The sequence below is a fragment of the Chionomys nivalis genome, chromosome 14 (assembly GCF_950005125.1).
Source record: "Chionomys nivalis chromosome 14, mChiNiv1.1, whole genome shotgun sequence".
NCBI classification, from domain to species: Eukaryota; Metazoa; Chordata; class Mammalia; order Rodentia; family Cricetidae; genus Chionomys; species Chionomys nivalis.
In genome coordinates this window covers 901,394-924,067 of record NC_080099.1, presented here as the reverse complement: position 1 = coordinate 924,067, position 22,674 = coordinate 901,394, and the positions used below count along the sequence as shown (strand labels likewise).

At 36.0% G+C, this 22,674-nt stretch overlaps 1 protein-coding gene across 1 annotated transcript in view; it reads left to right on the top strand.

The window, feature by feature from the left end:
* The window catches only part of Cd226 (CD226 molecule), a 66,776-nt gene extending 47,259 nt beyond the window's left edge, over positions 1–19,517 (top strand). Inside the window, exons 4-6 of the mRNA XM_057789242.1 lie at positions 13,008–13,104; positions 16,725–16,782; positions 19,355–19,517. Of these exons, the coding sequence (XP_057645225.1) occupies positions 13,008–13,104; positions 16,725–16,782; positions 19,355–19,468 (269 nt within the window). The 3' untranslated portion in view covers positions 19,469–19,517. The remainder of the gene's footprint in view (positions 1–13,007; positions 13,105–16,724; positions 16,783–19,354) is intronic.
* The last annotated feature ends 3,157 nt before the right edge of the window (positions 19,518–22,674 follow it).

Here is a 22,674-nt window from a genome sequence, read left to right as displayed (position 1 = left end):
TGCTGATTTTACTCATAAGTTAAAATAGTTTCCCCTGAAACAGATCAGATATAATTTCCACCTCAATGTAACATGAATTTAAAGATTCTGGGTTATAGCTGGTTACCCAGATGTAACACACAGTTACCAATACACATACCACAAGTGTATGAAGTACTCAGTCTCTGCCTATTGTGTCATGGTTTCTTCACCCACAGTCGCCCCTTCCCACATCACAGACCCTTTTCCTTTTAGTGTGACAATGCATGTGAAAAGTAGTCAGATGGTTTCTTTTGAAAGTCCCATGTAGAGATGTATACATTTTCCCCAAAGCAAAAAGTAACATACCGTTTGCTTGAAGTCATTTTAAGCTTTCCACCTTTTAAAATTAGATTGAATAATAATGTCACGTTAATATCACACATGAAAGAAATCTGGAAAGCAGAAAGAAAGCGATTGAACTTAGGAATTGCTATTTGGTGATTCTTCGCCCCCAGAGTGAGTTTCAACTTTTAAAAACATTTTTATTATATTTATCTATTTGTTTACTCTATGTGTGTGTAGGTGTGAGTGAGTGTGTGTATGTGTGAGTGTTGTATGGAGGTCAGCAACCAAGTGGAAGAAAACAACCCTCTTTTTACCATGTAATTGGATTGAAACACAGGTCATCAACTTGGTGACAAGCATCTTTGCTCACTGAGCCGTGTTATCACCTTCAGGGTTTTTTTTGTTTTTGTTTTTGTTTTTTCCTGATTTTTATTGAGCTCTACATTTTTCTCTGCTCCCCTCCCTGCCTTTTCCCTCTCCTCTTCAACCTTCCCCCAAGGTCCCCATGCTCCCAATTTACTCAGGAGATCTTGTCTTTTTCTACTTCCCATGTAGATTAGATCTATGTAAGTCTCTCTTAGTGTGGTTTGTAGGCTGGTTTTCTTTGCTTTATGTTTAAAAAGATTTTATTAAAAAATTTAAACCTTTCTTGTTCCTTGGAATTCAGACAGGATAAATTCAAATTCAGATCTGTGTACTTAGTTAGTCCCCTTAAAATGCATGCATGGACTCATGGGCTGGAAATCAAACCCTCCTAATACCTTTGACTCTAGAGCAACCATTTTTACTGTTTTTGGTCCAACATACAAATTTCATCCTAAAATCCCTCAGGAATTATTAACAGTATGTGGTTATTCTTTAGAGCCATGCTAGAAACTGTATATAGATTAATAATTAATATCTTTTCCAAACGTATAAACATAATTGCCATATTTAGAAATTAACTCTTTGTGTAAGATTTGTAGTATTTGATTCTTAATGGAAATTACTGTTTTTAGTATTTTAATTTAATTATCTAAATGAATATTATATGTGAATTTCAAGCATACTAATTTGATTCTTGACAAATATTCAATGGCAGTATAATGGCTTTTTGGAGGACTATTTAAAAGATCAGGACATGAAGAGCAAGAATGAATCTGCCATTCTCAGAGATATATCATAAAAGCCCAGTTTACACCTTAAAGTTATTAGTTACACTGAAGTGATTCAAAAAATATTGACCAATTGAGAAATATATTTTTTATTTTTCAACATCTGTAAAATGTAAAATAAATATTTAGCAGTATACATTTGTAGTAGGAAGCTGCTTGTTCATTCCCAGCTGTCCAAACTCAAAATAACCACACAGAAACTGTATTAATTAAACTGCTGCTTGGCCTAATAGCTCTAGCTTCTTATTGGTTAGCTCTTACATCATAATTTAACCCATTTCTATTAATCTGTGTATCTCCACGTGACTGTGGTTTACCAGAAGGTTCCCTCCGGCATCTGTCTCTGGCAGGGCTACATGGCCTCTCCTGACTCTACCTTCTTTCTCCCAGCATTCAGTTTAGTTCCCCCCATCCCCACCTAGCTCTGTCCACCCTGCTATAGGCCCAAAGCAGTTTCTTTATTAATCAATGGTAATCACTGCATATAGAGGGGAATCCCACATCATACATTGACCTCACTATGATTTATTTTCAGAATGCATTTAGCACACTTCATTTTTGTTGGAAATCAAAAGTAGTCATGGTGCCATAATGTTTCAAAATGGCACTGACATTTTGCTTTATTAACTCACAGGAACTGATTTTTTTCCATGAACAAGTATAAATGTGAAATATCAATGCTTCTAGTTGGGCTCATAGAGATTAAGAATGGTTTTAGTCATAGTGACAGTGAGAAAAATGATGGAAAAGCTAAATGATAACACTGTGCATGAATGCAAGAAAGAACTGGTACCAAGAGAAAAAGACATTAGCAAAGGTATTAGCAAAGGAATATTTCCAGTGGCTACACATTAGAGATGCTCAAGGGTCATGATATACAGAAGCTCCCCCTTCTTGGATTGCATAAAAGACAGGTTTACAGATGCAGAAAAAAATACAGGCTCACAAAATATAATTGTTTTGATACTAATGTCTTCACTTTTCATATCTTAACTTGAAAAATTAACACAGGGTCTTCACTCTTATTTGTATGTGTGTTTAAGGATAAATATATGTCTGAACATTTGTGAAGGGAAGCAAAACAATTATTATTGATCTACTACATGCAAAGCAGTTAATAAATATGTCATTGTATAGGTAGTTTTACATATGTACTTAACATTGGCATACATGCCAAATCTCAGATAGTTTTTGAAAACAATTTATTTTGCTTTTATGTTGAGTAGTTTTCTCTTTCTGACTCCAAAAATGCAAGGCATAACTTTTGAAATATAATCATGCAACCAACAATCACTTTCTTTTTAAAAGATTAGAAATTTGATGGGTAATTAAATTCTAACTGGCATGTCCAACTGTCATTTACAGCCAGGATATCTATGAGTGCAACCCAACCCAAATCATAAACCACTTAAAACATTATAGGGTTTGTTTGCAATTTCCTTTGTAACTCAGCTGCATAATTCTTGAGTGTGAACTTTATAGATGATAACACCATGTCACATCAAGCTGTCATATTTGTGTCTAGAGTATAAAACTACAGGGTTTGTACAATAATATTGCTCTTTTTATGTGTTTGTTCTACACTTTAAAAGCATCAAGAAATGTTTGTTCTTAAGTTGCTTAAAATCAGATAGAATTCACATGTTAGACATTTAACCAAGAATGTGTTTGTTATGTTATTTCCCCACAAACAACATACACATTGCATTTATATTTAGGTCTTATTTAATGACATTGCTTTAATGTGGATCTTGAATGTACCAAAAGTTTGTTCCCTTGATGGTGCCACTGAGAGGTGGTGGAATGTGTAAGAGATGGCACACAGTGAGAGAAAGGTCTTTTGATCACAGTGGTGTACCCTTGAGTTGGATGATGAGAGTCTGGCTACCTTGTTCTACATAGGAGGTGGGTGGTTTTCTTCTCCCATGAGCTGTTTTCCCATAGGACTTCTTCCTACAGACCTCAAAGTAATGAGACAACTTGATCATTGACTGGAAACTAAAATAAAACCTGGTTTACTTTCTAAGTTTTTTCTTCTTGGTATTTGTCATAGTAGTACAAAGCTGAGTAAAACACCACATTGTTTGAATCTTGGGTACCATGGTTTTGTGTTGATCTATCTTTGATGCAACAGGTCATGCTTCTCTGTGTGCTGCGTGCTGGCCTAAGGATGTATACAAAGTTATTCCTTTGCTCCTCACAGTTTTATTTTATCCACACTTTACAGATGAAAAAAATGAAGCATGACAAGTTTAATCAATTTATTCAAAGCATCTTAGCTAATAAATATATGTGCTGGGCCGCTGAGGCCAGCACCCAGACTTCTGAGTTCCTGTTCTTAGCCTCAGCTCCTCATTCTGCCCAAAGTAAAAGTTCTGTTGCTCACTCCAGAAGCAGGTGTCATGGAGCTCTGATTTCCTCCTTTTAGATATTTATCTACACTGGACTGATATGTGAAGTAAGTGAAGGTTGTTCACAAGTGGGGCCTGATCTCTGACTGTTTCATTCCAGCACTGTGTGCTGCGAGCTCATCTGGTTACTACCTTCATGCTCAGGTCCTGTGTGGGTGAGTCCTTCTTCACCTACTATTTTCCTCATTTTTAAGGGGCTTTTGCATTGGTTAGTGAAATCATCTGAGGCTGCTTCCACACACAGTCCTAGGGGATCTAGCACAGTCACAGCTGGTGTGAGAATCTAGAGGTGGGATGCTGGCCACTGATAAAGTCAAGTCTACACTAGAAAGAGACAAGCAGATTGTATGGTTTAATTATATCCAATCCCCAGTGAAGCAGTGTTAATATTGGAGCTTTAATTGGGCTCTACCGTTATCAACAGATAAATGCCATTATCATGGTAGTGCTTTACTTGCTATGAGCAGGCTCCTTATAGAGGGATGAGTATAGCTCCTTTACTTCTCTCTCATTCTCAGCTTAGCCTCTTTCCACTGTCCACCATTGGATGATACAATAGAAGCTTTCTGCTGTTTGTTCTTTTGGTGGTGGTGAGCAGACATGTTCTTACTTTATAGTCCAACTTTGTATGTAGTCCAAGTCGGTCTCAAATTTTTGGCAATCTTCTTGCCTTAACCTCCTGAGTGAAAGCATTAAAGGTGTGAAAACCAACACTCAAATAAATGTCTGATTATTGTCACCTACCCTCTGATACTGTGCTACAGCCATTTGAAAGGGACCCAGACACCCATAACTTTGGGAGTAGGATCTGGGCAAAGGACAATCCCAGTTCATGACAGAAACACCTGGGGATAGCTGCACATGACATTGGGCCATTGCAAAATACCAGTGCACTAATTTTATGGTTGGGGGGGGTCACCAAATCGTGAGGACCTAAATTAAAGGGTCACAGTGTTAGGAAGGTTGAGAACCAATGCACTAGATGTTTAGCACATGGCACAACTTACTCCCTTGACCAACTACTTAGGAATCTGGAGAACATTCCCAAGCATAATGTTATTTCCCACTTAAAATCCCCTTTTATTTTCTTCTTATATTGAGCTGTCTTCTTTGTCTTGTACACCAGACCTCAAGGACCTAAGACAGTTGGGTCAGAGCAGGAGTTAGCAATTAAAGCTCTTCTTCCCCCATTGTTGGTCAGTGAAGCCTTAATTTCCTAAATCCCCCAAGGAAGCAATAGTGTAGCATGAGTAATAAAAACCCAGAGACAGATATCAAGGTTCAACCTGAAAACCAGAAAAGCAAAGCAGTTGAACCACTAGAGAAGTCTTACCTTTACCAAGGCCGGCATCCTTAGACTCAGCAGACTAAGCAGACTGAGCAGACGAAATCTCTCTCACCTCCCATTTTATATTCCTTCTAGTGTCAGGATTAAAGGTGCATGACTCCCTGTTACTGGGATTAAAGGTGTGAGGCACCACTTCCTAGATTTGTTTCTGCATTGGTCTTGTGGAGTCCAGGGTAGCCTTGAACTCACAAAATACATCTGCCTTTTTGGCAAATTCTGGGATTAGAGGTGTATACCACCACTGCCTGATCTCTAATGGCTTATCTTTGCCCTTCTGATCTTCAGACAAGCTTTATTTATTAAAACATGAATAAAATATCACTATACAACAGAAGCATACTCTTTACACTAGCATGTGCTGACTATTTACATTATCTCATGTTTCTGTGACTTTTTATACTACACTGAAAAATACACACATAGTACGGTAACCTATTATGTGTCTTATTGAAACCTGAAGATAGAATATTGTTTATCTTCAATTAAGAAAGTGGGACATTGGGTATTTCCTCTTGTGTCCTTGAGGATAAACACAGTAGGAACACCATTGTACAAAGTCACACCTGGTCAAACAACAATAACAGAAGCAATGTTCTGGGGAAATGTAATTAGAAACAAAATGTCCCTGCCCAGAAAACTTCTCCAAAGGTGAAAGAGAAACAAAACAATTTTATTTATGAATGAACATGAATTTAAAGTGTGCTGTGAATCTCAGGTGATCTACTAGAAACAAAGTAAGAAATAACATTTTAATGTAGACAAGTGGGATTCATTGCATAAATGTTTTAAAGACAAATCATAATGAGTCTTCAAGTAAACAGACTTGACAAAATCTTTCATGATATATATCATGAAGAACATGCCAGATTAACCTGGGACTTGGAGTGGTATCTATTTTTAACTAACAGCCTTTATCAAAAGAAAAATAGCTTCACCAGTCTTTAAGCAGGAGGCTGTAGTCCCCTTGCAGGGAAAAATTTGGGTAATATGACCTGCCCATAGGCTATGTCTTCCTTAGTGATGACATTTAAAAGCTATAGCTCTTTGGTTCTTGAGAAGAGTACTTCTCCAACATGAAGTATGCTAGGAAGTTCATTTATGTTTAAATAGATTTCCATAGTGTCCTAGTCAAACAGACAGAGCTTATATTCTCTGAAACTAATGCTATAAGAAAGGAAGGAGTGAGAGAAAAAAATCAGAAGAAGGGTTGTGATCATTTTTGGGCAATTCCCTGAGGGAATTTTTATATAACTCACTGAGTATAATTAGAACATTTACATATATCTGTGAAAACCCACAAATTCCTAAAATTTTCACCCAGATGTCTGGGTCAGAATAGACTTAGCTAGATCAAATCATTGTTCTTAATTCTGAACATTTACTACTGACTTGAGCATGAGATTAATCAATTCTACCTTCTGCTTACTTTTATTTTTAGTGTTATAGTATTCACTTATCAATAAATTTGATAAATTAAAGAGTCTCATTAAACTCTTTAAAAAACCACTAGGTTTAGCCTTCTAACAGTTCATTCATCTTCGAATTCATTAATCCATTCACAAATTGATAAAAATGGGTGCCCACATAATTTATTTTACTAGTTACATTTTAAAAGTACTTACTAATCTAAAAACTCATTCGTTAAAACTTCAAATTACTTATTGCCTAGATAAATATATTCTTTTATAAACAAATAAGTTATTTTACAAATAGCAATGCACACACATACATGTATGTATGTGTTCTTAAAAATAATGTACTACAAACATAGCTGCAAAATAAGCTATCAGCGTCAAGAAAAAAATCCTCAAATTTCAATTGTATTTGGAGACTTCAGAACCCTCATTAGTGGGCCTAGAGCTCGCAAGCATTCGAATTAATAGCATATAGACATGTTCTTAGCTTTCGTTAAAAGATTCAAAGTAAAGCTTGTGAAGGAAAATGTTTCCTCGCCAACATCAGAAGGATTGACTGACATCACAGAAAAAGAAAGTGTTCAGAAGTTCCCACATTAATATGTATCATTTAAAAAATAAAGTGTTATAAAGTCCCCAAAGTCAAATTTTCCATTGTTGGGGGAGAAGATCTTGCAGTTTGAATATGAAGTATCAAACCAAAAGGCTCACATTGAAAATTTGGTACCTAGCTACACTGCTGGTGGCACTGTTGATGGGGGACTGGATTACATTGGCACCTGTTTCATCAATGGTCTAGTCAGTAAATGAAATTATAGCTGAATGGGCTATTAGGAAGTTAGGCCTAGTTATAGCATGTATGTTATTAGTATTGTGAATTATTTTCTACAAGTATGTCACTAAAAAGTGAGTGAGGCTCGTGCAGTTCTGGACATTCTGACTTATGATGCACTTAACTAATGCTTGTAAAATTTGAAGCAAATATATAATAAGGGTAAGACATGTTTGGGAGGAAGATACATTCAGACTTAAAATTTTTCTCAGTGACTACCAATCAAAAATATTTGCCATTTATTATCTTAGTTGCTTTTCTATTGCCACGACAAAACACTATGACCAAGGTAGCTTATAAAAAAACATTTAATTTGGTGCTCTTGGTTCCAAAGGTTTATCCATAACCATCACTGTGGGGTGCAGGGCAGCAGGCAGACAGGCATGGCACTGGAGCAATTGCTGAGAGCTTATATGTGGATACAATAACCCATCAGGCAGAAAGAGAAAGAGGGAGGGAGGGACAGAGAAAAGAAGGAGGAGGAGAAGGAAATGGAGAAAGAGAGAGATAGTTAACTGATGTGGGTTTCCCTTCTGTATGCTGTGAGTACCATTGGTGAATAAAGAAATTGTCTTGACCTGTTGGTAGGGCAGAACTTAGGTAGGCAGGGAAAACTGAATGGAATGCTGGGAGAAGGAAGGTGGAGTCAGAAAGGCACCATGGAGCCCCTCTGGAGACAGACACTAGAACTTTAGCTGGTAAGCCACAGCCAAGTGGCGATATACAGATTACTAGAAATGGGTTGAATTCATATGTGAGAGTTAGCCAATAAGAAGCTAGATATAATGGATCAAGCAGTGATTTACTTAATACAACTTCTGTGTGATTTATTTCGTGGCTGGGCGTCTGGGACCAACGAACAGCTCTCACCCTCCAACAGCTAACTGGTAATGGTATAGGCTTTTGAAACCTCAAAGTCTACTCTTAGTGACATACCTTCTCCAACAAGGCCCACCTTTTAATCCTCCTCAAACTGTCCCACCAACCAGGTACCAAGTATTCAAACATATGATCCTATATAGGCTATTCTCATTTAAACCACAAAAGGTACTGATTTAAATACCCTTTCCACATTTCAGTCACTGTAGATTAGGAGGATGATGTCATGGTTCCTTAATTCTTAGAAAGCCAATTATTCCCTGGGATTTTCTTCATGTGAAACAGGAAAACATTTATGAAATAAAGATTATAAAACTAATTTATGCTGACAGGTGGTCTCTGGAAACCTGGAGTGATGTTAGAATAGCAGTATCTACTTGATGTATATTTCACTTACCAATTTTGGTTTACCATGTTCTAGGGGTCTAGAATGTTCTTACACATACAGATTACTTTTAACCTTCCCTAGAAGGGTGACTAGTTATAGGAACAAGTAGCATCTATGATAAAGAAGTACTTCAATGTAACATTTCAATATGACTAAAAATGGCTTATTTAGTTAATCCTAATTTGTATTGTGTATAAAATCTAACTATGAGTGTATAATTTGTGCTGTTAACATTGTATAGTGTTGAAAATACTTAAAATTCCACTATATGTTTTATTTAAATATCAAAGGCATGCTTGGCATTGATTCTTTGATCATTTCATCACTTAACGAAATAGATTAAATATCCTATATGAACTCTTCAAGTGAAACAAAGCAGAAGACAAGTCTAGGCTCCACATCTATCTTTAATGACTGTACTTTTAGTTTGATGCTAATTAATTTAATATTAGAGATATTTTTCTGTCTAATGCTGAATTGAAATGTAGAATGACTTGATATTTCAGGATCTGTGAGCTCATACATATCTGCTTCATGTAAACTTACTGCATGTATATTTCTTGTGCCCTAAGATTAAGGTCTAACATTTGTGCTTCTTCTTTTAATGACCAAGAAAAGAATACCTGATACTGGATATGTGTCCTTCCTCACCTTCTCTGGTCTGTTAGATTCTTTGGTTGTTGGTTTCTTTTTTTTTTTTAACTTTTTATTGATTCTTTGTGGATTTCATATCATGCATCCTGATCCCATTTATCTTCCTATCCTTTTCTTTCTGCCCTCTGCCCTTGCAAGCTGTCCCACAAGATAAAATTTAGAAGAAAAACCAAAAACAAACACAACCAAACAAAAAGCCCACATTGGTCTCATGCAGCTCGGGCGGGCCTCAAGCTTGCTATGTATCCCAGGCTGCACTGAAACTTTTGATAATCCTGCTTCCAACTCCAAAGTACTAGGATCAAAGTATTGGCCCAATGCATTTGGCTTATTATTTAGGTTCTACATTATTTGGTGCCTTCACCACCAACATACCTGAATCTCTAATGAAGACAAACAGTAGGCAGTGCCAACAGCTCTGCTCGTCTAGCCCTGCTGGATAGAACAAGTGGTATTTCTATCATGAGTCTTCTCTAAAGGTTTATAACTTAGTCATAAATACTTGGTCTGGCAGAAACTTACCCTGGAGGGCCACGAGCCTAGAGAAAATTATTCATTTATAAATTTTACTGACTTGCTTGAAATTGGTTTAACTGTATTTATCCTTTGTGAAAGGAGGAAAAATAATGGCTTCATAGTTCAAGAGAGTTTTGTCCTCCTATGAATCAATACAGCATTGGAATACATGAAAAAAAGCTATTAGAAAGGGACCACTGGGAACAGATAATAATTCTTTCTTTAGGAGAAGGACTTGAGGGCTGACATTATTCAACCACAGATCTATTAGCAGAACTTAAGGGGAAAAGTGAATGTTATGAAGTATTGATTAACTCCCCAAAGCATCCTGAATGCTTTCTGTTTTTCAATCCACACAGGTCTTATGGAGGTCCATCCCTGCTGTACTCTGGCCTTTCCCATAGCAGGTACATAACGAAGGCAGGGAAGGGAGGTAGGACAGGATGGCTTCAGGCTGTGCTGGGCCAAGTGGGGCTGAAGCTGTGCTTCTCTATAAACTCATTTCTGGAGGGGAAATGCTTGTTTGGTGCCTGATTTTAGAACACGGAGGGAGTTTCAAAGTAATAAAGGTTCAACTAGTCAAATATAAAGTGTTTATCTGTCACCCTCTGTGGTCCCATTACCCAGCACATTGAGAGACTGTAAACGTTTAGACACTGAACAGAAGGACCTGACGCTAATGGTCAGATTTACTGAAAAAGTCATAGGAAACCTGCTTCAAGCTGAAGCATTTGAAACTAGGATTTATAGCTGAGAACTCTTATGAAAATAGTCTAAAGTCATATAATCAAACACAGCAAAAACATGCTCTAAACTCCTAATGCTTCTGAATCTCCTTTAAAAAGGAGTTCCCCAAATTTTGTCCTTTAAATGTAATGACTAAAATTTAATAATCAGTCTTATATATACTTATATATACGTAGATATACGTATATATACTTATATACGTAGACTTATATATACGTTCATAGATCTTCTGATTCAAAAACAACATATCATTTAGAAAATTTGGAAAAAAACAACTAAAAATCAATAGGAAAATATACTCTAAATCTGTATGTGTGTATATTCATGTGTGCATGCTTATGTCTATGCAAGTGTACCTGTGTACATGTGTATGTGAAGACCAGAGGGCAGCATTAAGTGTTGTCCCTCGGGTATTCTTCCTCTTGCTTTTGGTAACTAGGCCTCACACTGACCTGCCCACTCAGTACCAGGGTCTGTTTACTTCTCTATTGAATATAGAGCATGACATCACCCCAGACTTTATATGGTGTCAGAAGTCAGGTCTTTGTGATATTAAGGCAAATGCTTTGCAAACTGAGCCATTTTCTAGCTATTAAAAATTTAAATATATATATTCCCAAAGCTTAAATATTTCCAAGGTGTCCAATATAAAGATTTGGTATATGTAAATATAGAGCCTGGATTACCATCACCAAATTAATTGGCATACCCCTAACTTACCTGTATTATAATCTATAGCCCTTGAACTTTTTCTTCATATAACAAAAGCTTGTACCCCTGAGCATGATCCCATTTTCAGTACTTCCTGCTCTGTGCCAGAAATCAAAGATTTTAGCATTTTTAGATTTCACATACACTTGGACTCTTAGAATTTGTCTCTATGTGTCTGACTTATTTCACAGCACTCAACATATGGAAACAACCGACATGTCTATCACTGGTGGAATAAATAAATAACATGGTATATATAGACAGTGTGATGTAACTTTCAGTAGGACAGAGAAAAGATGATGTCATCTATGACACTGAGAAGAACCTTGTGCTATTCTGTTAAATGACACAAGCTAGACTCAGAAGGAGAACCACTGTATAGTTGCTCTCACTTAGTCTTATAACACGGATTAAACATGTTTAAAACTTGAAAACATCTATCATTTGTCTTAGTTTCTTTTGAATAAAGTTGGTCTAGACTTAAGGTTTTTATCATAAGAAAAGGATTCAGTGAAACTGTGGCTTAGAGGATATTCTTCTTACGTTGTCATTGATTTCCAGTCTGCAGTGGCAAATATGCTGTCTAGTAGACAGCAATAAAGACAATAGGTAAACCTCATTTCAGGTTCACCCCTGCCAACAACTAATAGTGATGGGGCTCATCTCACAAGATGCTCTGAGAGTGGAAATGGATGAGGGTGGCAGTGGGTAGGAGGTCACAGAGAAACATGGAGTAGTGTCTCACCTCAATCTAGTACCTTAGAGGTGGGATTTCTCAAGCAGTAACTTATCATTCTTTCAAATATTGATTTATCACCCGTTTGAGAGATGCAAGAATTCTGAGCACAGAAAGATGATGCTAGCGGCCAGTCAGCTATAACAGTGATCAGTCAAGGGAACAATTTAGAGTTCCAGACAACACCAAGTAGAGTAACATGTTTAACTTCAATATCACTTTTAAAATTTATTCAAATGTAGTATAAAGTATATTTTAAAAAATTCTGGTAAACATTTCAGTTATATACTGTAGACGGAACAGCGGGCATGCCTGAAATTAACTCCTTCATCAATATACATCTACCTAGAGTATACATCAACATAAGATGCAGTTCTATTAATATATTACTCCAGCATTGCACTTTTTTCTCTGCAAGGGCTTTTTTGTATATTATAATGAAAGAGCTTATGTGTTCAATGGGTGCTATTACCACTATTGTTCTTTCTTAAGATCTATTTTTGTTACTTTATGTATATTTGCATATCTGTGTAATGTATGTCAATGTGAACATAAGTGCTTTTGGAAGCCAAAAGTGTCAGATTCTCAGGTGCGCAATTACAGGCAATTGTGAGCCACTGTGTAGATGCGGGGAACCAAGCACAGGTCCTCTGCAAGAGAAGTAACCAGTGAACCATCTTTTCAGCTCTATATTCTTCTTGTTGTTAAACCCAATTTAGTAAAGGAAGTAATAAAAACCTGTGATAGTTATAAGAATTAAGGAGGCTCTCAAGGAAAAATGCCTTTCTCCCCTTACCCCGTCCTTGAGTTTGATTTTATCCTGTCATGATTATTGGATCCTTTCTTCATTTTCCCTCCTTTTCATGGTGGCCTTAATTAAATTACTAATTCATGCCTTATTTTTTTCTAGGTGGAGCCAATAAACATTTTATACTTCCCATTGCTGGAGGATCAGTTTCACTGCTCCTTGTCATCCTAATTATAATCACAATTACTTTTTATAGCAGGTGAGTAAAACACATTAGCCTGAGTCCTATTTGCCTAGAATAATTCTGATATTTATGGTTCTCTATGAATGGTTCAACAACTTATCAAGCTGATTCAGGATATGTGTGTGTGTGTGTGTGTGTGTGTGTGTATAAATTTCTGTTCTTAAACACGTAATCAGATGTAGGGGCAGTAATATTATTGACAAAAACTGTAATCATTCACTTAATAATTAGTAGAGTTTGTAGTGTACCCTCTTATTCTAGCAAAATCCTTTGTTCTACCTCCATCTTCCCTTTCTCCTCCTCTATGGGAATAGCTGTCAGCTGAGAAGGTTTTATGTGAGGGGACTCAAGAGGGCAACAGAGAGAGAGGAAGAAACAAGGAGAAGAGTGGTAATGTTTTTCTCATTCATCAACTTTTTTTTTTCTGCAATGTGGCAAACAAGAAGTAATGAATCTTATATATTAGCAGGATAAAAAAATGGTTTTGTGGTTTCTGAACCAAGCCATGTAGGGACGCTAAATGAAGTGACTTAGCTAGGAGCTAGAAGGGTGGCCTTAGAGAGATGTTTAAGTTCCAATGAAGCTTCTTACTTTTTACTGTATTTTGACATATAGGAAAGTTCTAAAATTTTCTTAGTTGGCCTTTCCTTTCCTTCCTAACTCTCCCATGAGCACTACTGATTTTCCTTGTATTTCTCACACTTAACTATCTTGGATAAACTATACTATGTTCTAGCTGGAGTGTTCTCTGCCCAAGGGAGAAAGGGCCCCTATCTGAACATGGATATTTTGCATGTCTGGAAAATCACAAGCACTTAATATGGTTGTTTTGATAAATGAATAAACAAAATTTTATTCTTTTCTTGCTGATAATGTTAAAGAGCACACACACACACACACACACACAAATTTGGTTCTCCAGTAGGTTTATATGTCCTGTCTCCAAATATGATCTCTGACCTCTACCTCTTTTACCTTCACCTGATTTTAATAACTCTTTTCACCCTCCCACTTTGCTCTCTGACAAACTTTCTCCTTCTAACCTATTGATTTTGCCTACTCCTTTGGAAAATAGGATTGGTGATGTCACTCCTAATTGATGGATGCTTGTATTATCTTCTCCTAGACACCAGAATAATCTTAGAACTCATTAACCTAGTCATTGAAGGTACCTTGCTTCTTGACACCAGCATCTTTATTTCCACATTACTACTAGTGTGCTGATTAATTTTGTTAAAGTTGGAACAATTGTATATATTTTTAACATGTCCAACTCATTGTTCAGAGAAGAATTTTGCTACTAAAATATAGTTTCCCTATTTTGTCCTCAGTCTTGTACTTCATTCAGCACGCAAGATACTTGTCCTCTTTCCCCATGCCAGAGATCTGTCCCCTTTTGATGTTCCTTCAAATAGACATGATGTCACGATCTGGAATCATCTTGTCCTCCTAATTTGTTGTTCCTTGAATCTTACTTTGTGTTTTAATTCTTCATGTGATTTCCATTTTTTCCTCCACATCTATGTATGATAATCATAATTTGAGAATTTTGTGAGTTTCCATTTCTAGCTTTCAAATGTATTTAGCACTAATATGTGTAAATAGTGCACAAGTACTTTGAGACACAGGGAAGTTTTTCTTTACCCCCATCATGGGTGACCTTAAGTTTTTTATGACCAAGTTGAAGTAAAGACCCCCCAAGCATGCATACTGTTCCACTTTAGTTTACAAATACTTGCAAAGGGCAGAGACCACAGGAGGAACAAGTAGGGACAAACAGCACAGCTGAAGCAATGAGTGGCAGCAGGGGCCTCTGGAGGGTCACAGGTGTTGGACATGATAGGTTTTGCTTCCTGAAAATGCATTACATTTACCTGAACAACTAAATTGAACCAAAGAGTATATAACCTTCCCTGGTTAAATGTTATAAAAAGATTAGTAGGCTTGACTGAATAATAGTAGGTGAAAAACACAAAAGAAAGGGCGCTGTTCATCCCACCTTGTCACGCGTCTGTCTTGGTTGTTACTTCAAATGGAAATGCTTTGAAAACTGACCCAAGGGTTATAGCAATGACCCAGAGTCCCACGTCTTGCTGTTTAGAATATTTCTGCAGCTTCAGATGAGCTGAGTTGGACAGGAGCCAAAGCAAATCCTGACTTTACTCTTGACATCTAATCACCTCTGATTCTGATGTCGTTGGAAGCAAGTCTTCTGCTTCACGATGACAATAGTGAATGAACAGGACTAGGGGAAGTACAGAGTGCTACTCGGAATGAAAGGAGCCAAAGTTTATTTTTGAGATGGACATCTGTCTTTGTAAGATGATATATAACATTTAGTGAGAATGATGTTGTTTATTTGTACATTTGTTAAAAATGTGCAGATTATGTAACATGTTGATATACTGGAAACTCATTTTTTCAGCATTGAAAAAAAGTCACATACTGGGAAGTACCTTACAATTAGACAAACCAGGGCAACTCTTCAACACAAAACAGTCTTTGGTATATGTACTAACTATATTATAAAAGTAGGAGGACTGATTATGAGAGATATTGACCTCTTGTGTAGCAAATAGCGCAACACAAGTTACATAAAGAAAGCTTTGATATCTAAGCCAAATTCTTTTTTATTCACCACATGTTCTCGTCTTATTTAAATATTGGTAAACATTGTGGGTATACCCACAGACAAACATATGCGCTCAGAGACACATCTTTTTTTTGTTTCTCTTATGTTTATTTTTTTAAAATTTTGCACAGAACTTTGGCTTTTCTAGGTGAGTGTGTTGCACACTGTGTCTCTGGATGGTCTGTTTGCCCAGGTGACTCAGAGTGGGGGAGCCTTAGTAAAAACCAACCATGAGAAGATAGGCAAGATGTTATTTCCCCTCCAAGCACTTTCCTATTCTATTAGAACTTTGATAAACTCTAAATAAAATAATGTGCCAGGTAGTTTATAAGACCTATGAGATTTTAAGAAACTTAAGTCAATAATTATTGTCATCCAATAATTACAGTGTTGGAATTTTAAAGAAGATTTAATTGTAGAAAACCTCTAAGTCCAAAAGCTGTACCCTTTAAATACTAATCCACTATATAGTATTTTGTAAGACCATTGTGATTAGTTATTGTCCTTTCCACCTATAAGCATGATGGAAAAGGTAAATATGTTATTCTTTTCATTGCTGTGACAAATGCCTGGAAAAGCAGTCCTACGGAAGAATAAATTTATTTTGACTCACAGTTTCAAAGTCATGGAAGGAAGAGTTTTTGAGTCATCCAGTCATGTTGTATCCAGTCAGGAAGCAGAGGGAAGTGATTCTCAGTGTATTTTCTTCTTGTTATTGAGGCTTTGGGGCACCAAAGGATGGTGATACAACATGAGTCTTCATTCTTCAGATAAAATTTCTAAAAATCACACCAAAAATATGTTTTCGTGATGACTTTTAATGTAGCCAAGCTGACACTTGAACCATCAGAGTAGAGAGCGTAGCTATAAAGCAACTGTTTATAGCCACAACTATGTTTTCACTAGGTACACAATGGCTGGGACACAGCAAGGAATTGAGCAGTAGGGATAACTAGGGCTCGAGTACAGTGTCTTATTATTCTTTGCTGAATTTGTGTTCTAGAAGGAGAAGGAGACAGGTGAGAACACCACCTAAAGAGCCCAGCGATAAACAGAGTAAGGTAAGTTGATTGTCATTGCTCCTATTTGTTGAAAAGTCTCCCGTAAGAGCTTTTTTTTATTTATTTATTTTCACTTGTCAATCTTATTGCTTATTTCTCTTTCAATGATCTTGAAATGACATTGCTTGCAATTCAAGTATCAACTAGCTGAGGAAATAGTTATCCTCTTATTGTTAGCAACTCTGAAGCCAGGATTTTAGAAATATCTTAGTGTTAAAAATACTACACGCCCATAGTTCTAGCTCTTGGAAAGCTGAGGCAGGAGGATTGTGAGAAAAATAATAGAAATTACACTGATATAATTAGTGACCACTACACATTACGAAAATCTGCTTTATGTGTTTCCATTACACATTGAACAAAATTGGTAGTTTAAAACAACAGACATCTATTCTTTCATGATTTTGAAGCAAAAAAAAAAAAAAAACATCAGAAGGATGACTATTTCTGAGGTAAAATTGGTCTTTTCTATCAGCTTCTGGTAGCTTCCTGCAGTTCTCCACAGCCATTGGCTTGCAGATACACCTTTAAATCTCTCCTTCTGCTCACATAATGCCTTGTTTGTGTTTGTCTGGATGTCCTTGGCTCTAATAAAGGTTCTGGTCATATTGGACTAAAGGCTGATGTTCCTTACTTCAGTTTAACACATTAACTTTATCTGCATAAATTTTGAGTGTGTGCACGTGCATATGAAGGCAAGCTTTTTTTTTGCCAATATGTGTGTGTGTAGGGGGGATGGTTTATAATGTCTTCTATTTTCCTTTATGTATCTCCATATTATTTTTTGAGTCAGCATCTCATTGACTGAGAGCCTGCTACTTTTGCTAGATTGGCTGACCATTGACTGAGATTTGTCTTAAACTCCTAGTACTTGGGTTACAGGATCTGTACCCAGATGGGTGCTGGGAATCTGAAGTCATATGCTAATATTCTCCCACTAAGTATTTAGCTTCTAAGCCATCCTCCCACCTTCTTAGTGTTAACTTATCTGTAAAGATCTTTTAAAACATGTTAAATAATGAAGCTTCTAAAATGACATTTTAGAAAATAAACTTATTTAATTTACATCACGACTGCAGTTAGTTTCCCCTTCTTCTTCTCTTCCCAGTCATTTCTCCCCACCTCTCCCTCTGTTCCCAATACTCAATCCACTTCTCCTCCATTTCAGTTTAGTGAAGGGCAGGTCTTCCATGAATATCAACAAAATATGGCATATCAAGTTACATTAAGATTAAACACCTCCCATCTATTAAGGCTGGGTAAGATGATCCAGTATAGAATCAACTAACCTGGGCTCATAGGGGCTCGTGGAGACTGAATTAATAACCAGGGAGTCTGCGTGAGACTGACCAAGGTGTTTTGCATATATGTTATAGTTGCAAAGCTTGGTCCTCTTGTGGGACTCCTAACAGTGGGAACAGGGGCTATCTCTTGTAGAGACATTTTTAAAGAGGCATCTATTCAACTCAGTACAGAACATAACATTTTATTTCATAAGGTTATTGTGAGGGTTAAGTTAAATTAAACTACATAAATGACTCAGAAGCATAGCACACACAAAGAAAGGTATAATGCATGACTTTCATTGATAATATTATCTTTGAATTAATTTTTAATTATAAATGCTCAAATAGTTTATAAAATTACTAAATTGTCAAGTATGTTGCAGGATTGTGACAAATTATAATTTTTTTCTTTCTTACTCTTTATGTTTCTGCCCCCTACTGTTTAATTGAAAGGATGGAAACTTCCTTAAGTGTTTGCAGATAAAAGGGGTGCTTTTTTATGCTCATTGTCTTTAATTTTAATTCAAATATCTCTCTTTTAGTAGTAAACTATTATATTTTTAAGTTTAACTATAAAACATTGCTGGGGATTGAATGCTCATATGACCCCACACATTGAAATCATCAACCCTCCAATGTGATAGTATTTGCATGTGGGGCCAAGGTGATTGGGTTATAAGTGTGGAACCTTCATTAATGGCATTAGTGTTTCTATAAGAAGAAATGGAAAGAGTTTAGAAAGCCAGATATCTTTGTTTGCTTGTTTTTATCCAAGAAAAATTTTGCACAGGAAGAAGAAAGAAGATGATCTGTAATTCAAGAATCAAATTCTCAGTTGATATTTGACATTGGATTTTATATACTTTAAAATTTTGAGAAGTAAATGTTTGCTGTTTAATTGAGCCACTTAGTCTATGCTATTTTGTTATAGCTGCCTGAACTAAGACATTTTCTCAAGTGCTATCCAAAATGACATCAATTTTTCTTCACTTTAATTATTTGCAGTCAAGTTCTACATAGCTAAAAGGATAAGCACTAAAAATCCTCTGGAAATCTGATATGTGTGCTGCAGACTTCTTAATAATCTATCAACTTAACTTTCCTCTTTTATGAAGTATTGGTCTTTGGAATTTTTTTCCCCTGATTGACTCATGATTTACTTCTCGGAATCAAGTTCAAAACTAAGATGTTTTGTCTTAGTTCATCTGCTAGCAGGGTCTTATAGATTGCTTTTATTGATACTGAAATTCAGTGAGCTACTCAATGTTTTGCTATTTATTTTGTAGGTAGCTACCAACTGCAGAAGTCCCACGTCTCCCATCCACTCTATAGATGATGAGAAAGAGGACATTTATGTTAACTATCCAACCTTCTCTCGAAGACCAAAACCAAGATTCTAAACTGTTCTTCTGGCCTGAACACATTAACGATGACTTCTATGGCATAGGTTTTTAGTCATTTTTTTCACCACCAATATCTACTTTTATAAAAATTGATTGAATCTATGTGACTTACTATAAAGAAACTTTAGCACCTATGAATATTTTTGATAGAGATGCATTAGAAAAGCCAGATCTAATTAGCTTATATGTACAAGAAAACTTGTCCCATATGCAACACAACAGTCTAGAGAAGATGAATGCTACAAGGTGTTCTTGTTGTGTTTGAAATTAACGGTGGGCAGAAGTTTCTCTCCGAATCCTTTCTACAGTGTTAGTTTCATTTACATACTACTGGTCCAGTTCTCACGCTGCTTCCCTTGGATGCTCCCATGATGGTTGTCAGTGACACTTGACAGGAGTTTTTCAGGTCAAATATAAGAAACAAAGTTGATTATTCACTTATTAGTAAGAAGAAAGTGATATCAGTTATGGGTTCTCTTATAAAACAAAGGCAGTGCTAAAGCCTTACTTGGAAATTCCAAGTATTGTTAAAAAGAAGGAAGAAACGGACCTAGAAGTCATTTCTAACAAATACTGACTACACAGATGTTACTCATTAACCAGCTAACAGGTGAGTAGGCTGCAACATCAGCATCACTCAAAGGAGTACACGTAAAGATGGCCAGGAATGAAATGGGTGTGAAATATGTTTCTTCCCTTTCTAGTTTCAAATAAATTCATCTCAAATTCTATAGAGAATTCTTGCCCTCCTCCAGGGCTAGTCTTCTATAAAATGGGATGCTCTAATAAGAAATAATGCTTTTGATAACGGTTTTCTACTTTTGATAATTATATTAATATGTAAATTTGTGAATTAAAAAACTTGTAAAAAATGAACACATGAAAAGAAATTGGTGACTGTAAGCAGTAGAATTCAGAAATGTAGGAATCCGAGACCAGTGAATTTGGAGAATGGGGGAAGAGGAAAAGGTGTCACAGAATAGTAATATGTGAAAGAAAACTTGTGCTTCGGAGTTTGAAATAGCTCACCCCTACCAACATTGCTGTCCTTGAGAGAATGCACCTGGTTCTATTACATATTTATGAAGCTAAATAAAACTATAGTTATCTCCAATATCATGGTGGTCATTATCAAACAAAATGGTGTTTAGTATTTGAAAGACCCTTTTCTTATCTCTAAAGAAATTTAAAGGATCATAATCTTTAAATCTTCATTGTAGAAAGCTTCCTTTAAGTTTCTGGTTTCTATATTTTGTTACAAATTTAAGTGAAACAAATCTAAATGCTAATGCTGTTGCAATGGCTCTAAACTGTAATTCATAGTTTAAAGTTAATTAGTGGATATTTCATATTTTTATCCTTAAATACCATACATGATTAATAGCCCAATTATTTTCAAACTACAGAAATTCAGAGGGAAATAAAAGAAAATGACCATTTCTTATTTGTGCCTAGTATTTACTCAAGAATGGTTATCTCAGATTCTAATTGTTCGTTTAAAAATTATCATGTCACCTTTTGTGAACAGTTTCCATATGTCAGTGTACCAAAGTTGGAAGACAATTAACAGAAGACAATCAACATTTGAAACCACCAGAGATTATATGGCTGTACAGATTAGATTGATGGTGAAACAACTTAGTACTGTTCATAAAATAACTAGTTATTTTCTGTAAATGTTAAAAACAATCAAAATACTGCTTTCTAGATTATTTGGGTGCTCAATTTTGCAATGTCTAAGTAAGGGAGAGGCAATGCTTTTATAATTGCACTATAAGGAGATATAAATAGACATATAGTGGTCAGTGATTTGTATGAAGAGTCACTTAAGTAGCAAGAGAGTCTCGAGAATATTGGGCATTTTCTCTGTTGTTGTGGGAATTCACATGCTTCTCTGAAAAAAAAATACTCCCTCAAAATATATTTAATATGCCCACCTTTCCTTTCTATATGTAGTTCCATTGTGGAATTTTGTAGATGGAAGTTTCTGTCCTGCCCAGTCCCACAACTTTTCAGTCCCAAAGAAACACACAGAGGCTTATATTCATTATAAACTGTTTGGCCTATTATCTCATGCTTTTATTAATTAGCCCTTACAACTTAAATTAACCCGTTTTTGTTTTTTGAGGCAGTATTTCTCTGCAGTATTGGAGCCTGTCCTGGAACTAGCACTTGTAGACCAGGCTGGTCTCAAATTCACAGAGAACCACTTGCCTCTGCCTCCCGAGTACTGAGATTAAAGGTGTGTGCCACCACTGCCTGGCTAATCCATAATTTTTGTCTATGTTTAGCTACATGGCTTGGTACCTTTTCTCAGTGAGGCATTCTCATCTTGCTTCTTCTGCATCTGGGTGGCAACTGTGTCTCTCTTTTTTTGTCCCAGAATTCTCCTAGTCTGGTTGCCCCACCTATACTTCCTGCCTGGCTACTGGCCAACTAGTGTTTTAATAAACCAATATGAGTGACAAATCTTTACAGTATATAAGAGCATTATCCCACCGCATAATTTAGTATTCATCAGGAATACTTCCCACAACTTTCAAACTCCCCATAGCTCTGTTATGTTGAAGAAATGATGCTCATTGTCTCTCTTTATCCAAGAGAGCACTTTAACTGTAATCTTTGTATACTACACAATTCACTAGATTTCTAGAATGTGAGCCCTCCAAAACTTTTTTGTGCATATTGTTCTGACTGGTAGAAGGGTGGTCAAAACTGAGTCAAGAAAAAAAAAAAGATAAAGGTCATTGATGAAATACAATTTTGTTTTTGTTTATCTTTTTTTTTAATTTGGTGCTGCTTTGGAGGTCAGATGTTTTCTGGAATTGTTTTATGTATATAATGTATACCAGTATATAATACAACATTAAGTGAAATATGCATGTTTATATTAAATGCTGTTATTCTAATATCTACATTAAAGTAAACAGTGAAATGAACTTAGTTTTGATAAGGGATAGAATTATCTACATTAAAGTAAACAGTGAAATGAACTTAGTTTTGATAAGGGATAGAACACTTCCTTAGGCACTTACAATAACTATGTATTCAATATGTTGGTATTAGACTGATGTTGAACTTTATTTAAATGCCTTCATGTTAATGTTAAGAAAATATATTATAAATCTCTGTCCTCTTTTATTCTTTCCCATTTTTTTATTATTGAGGATTGAACTTGGGGATTTTAAATGTCAGACAAGTGC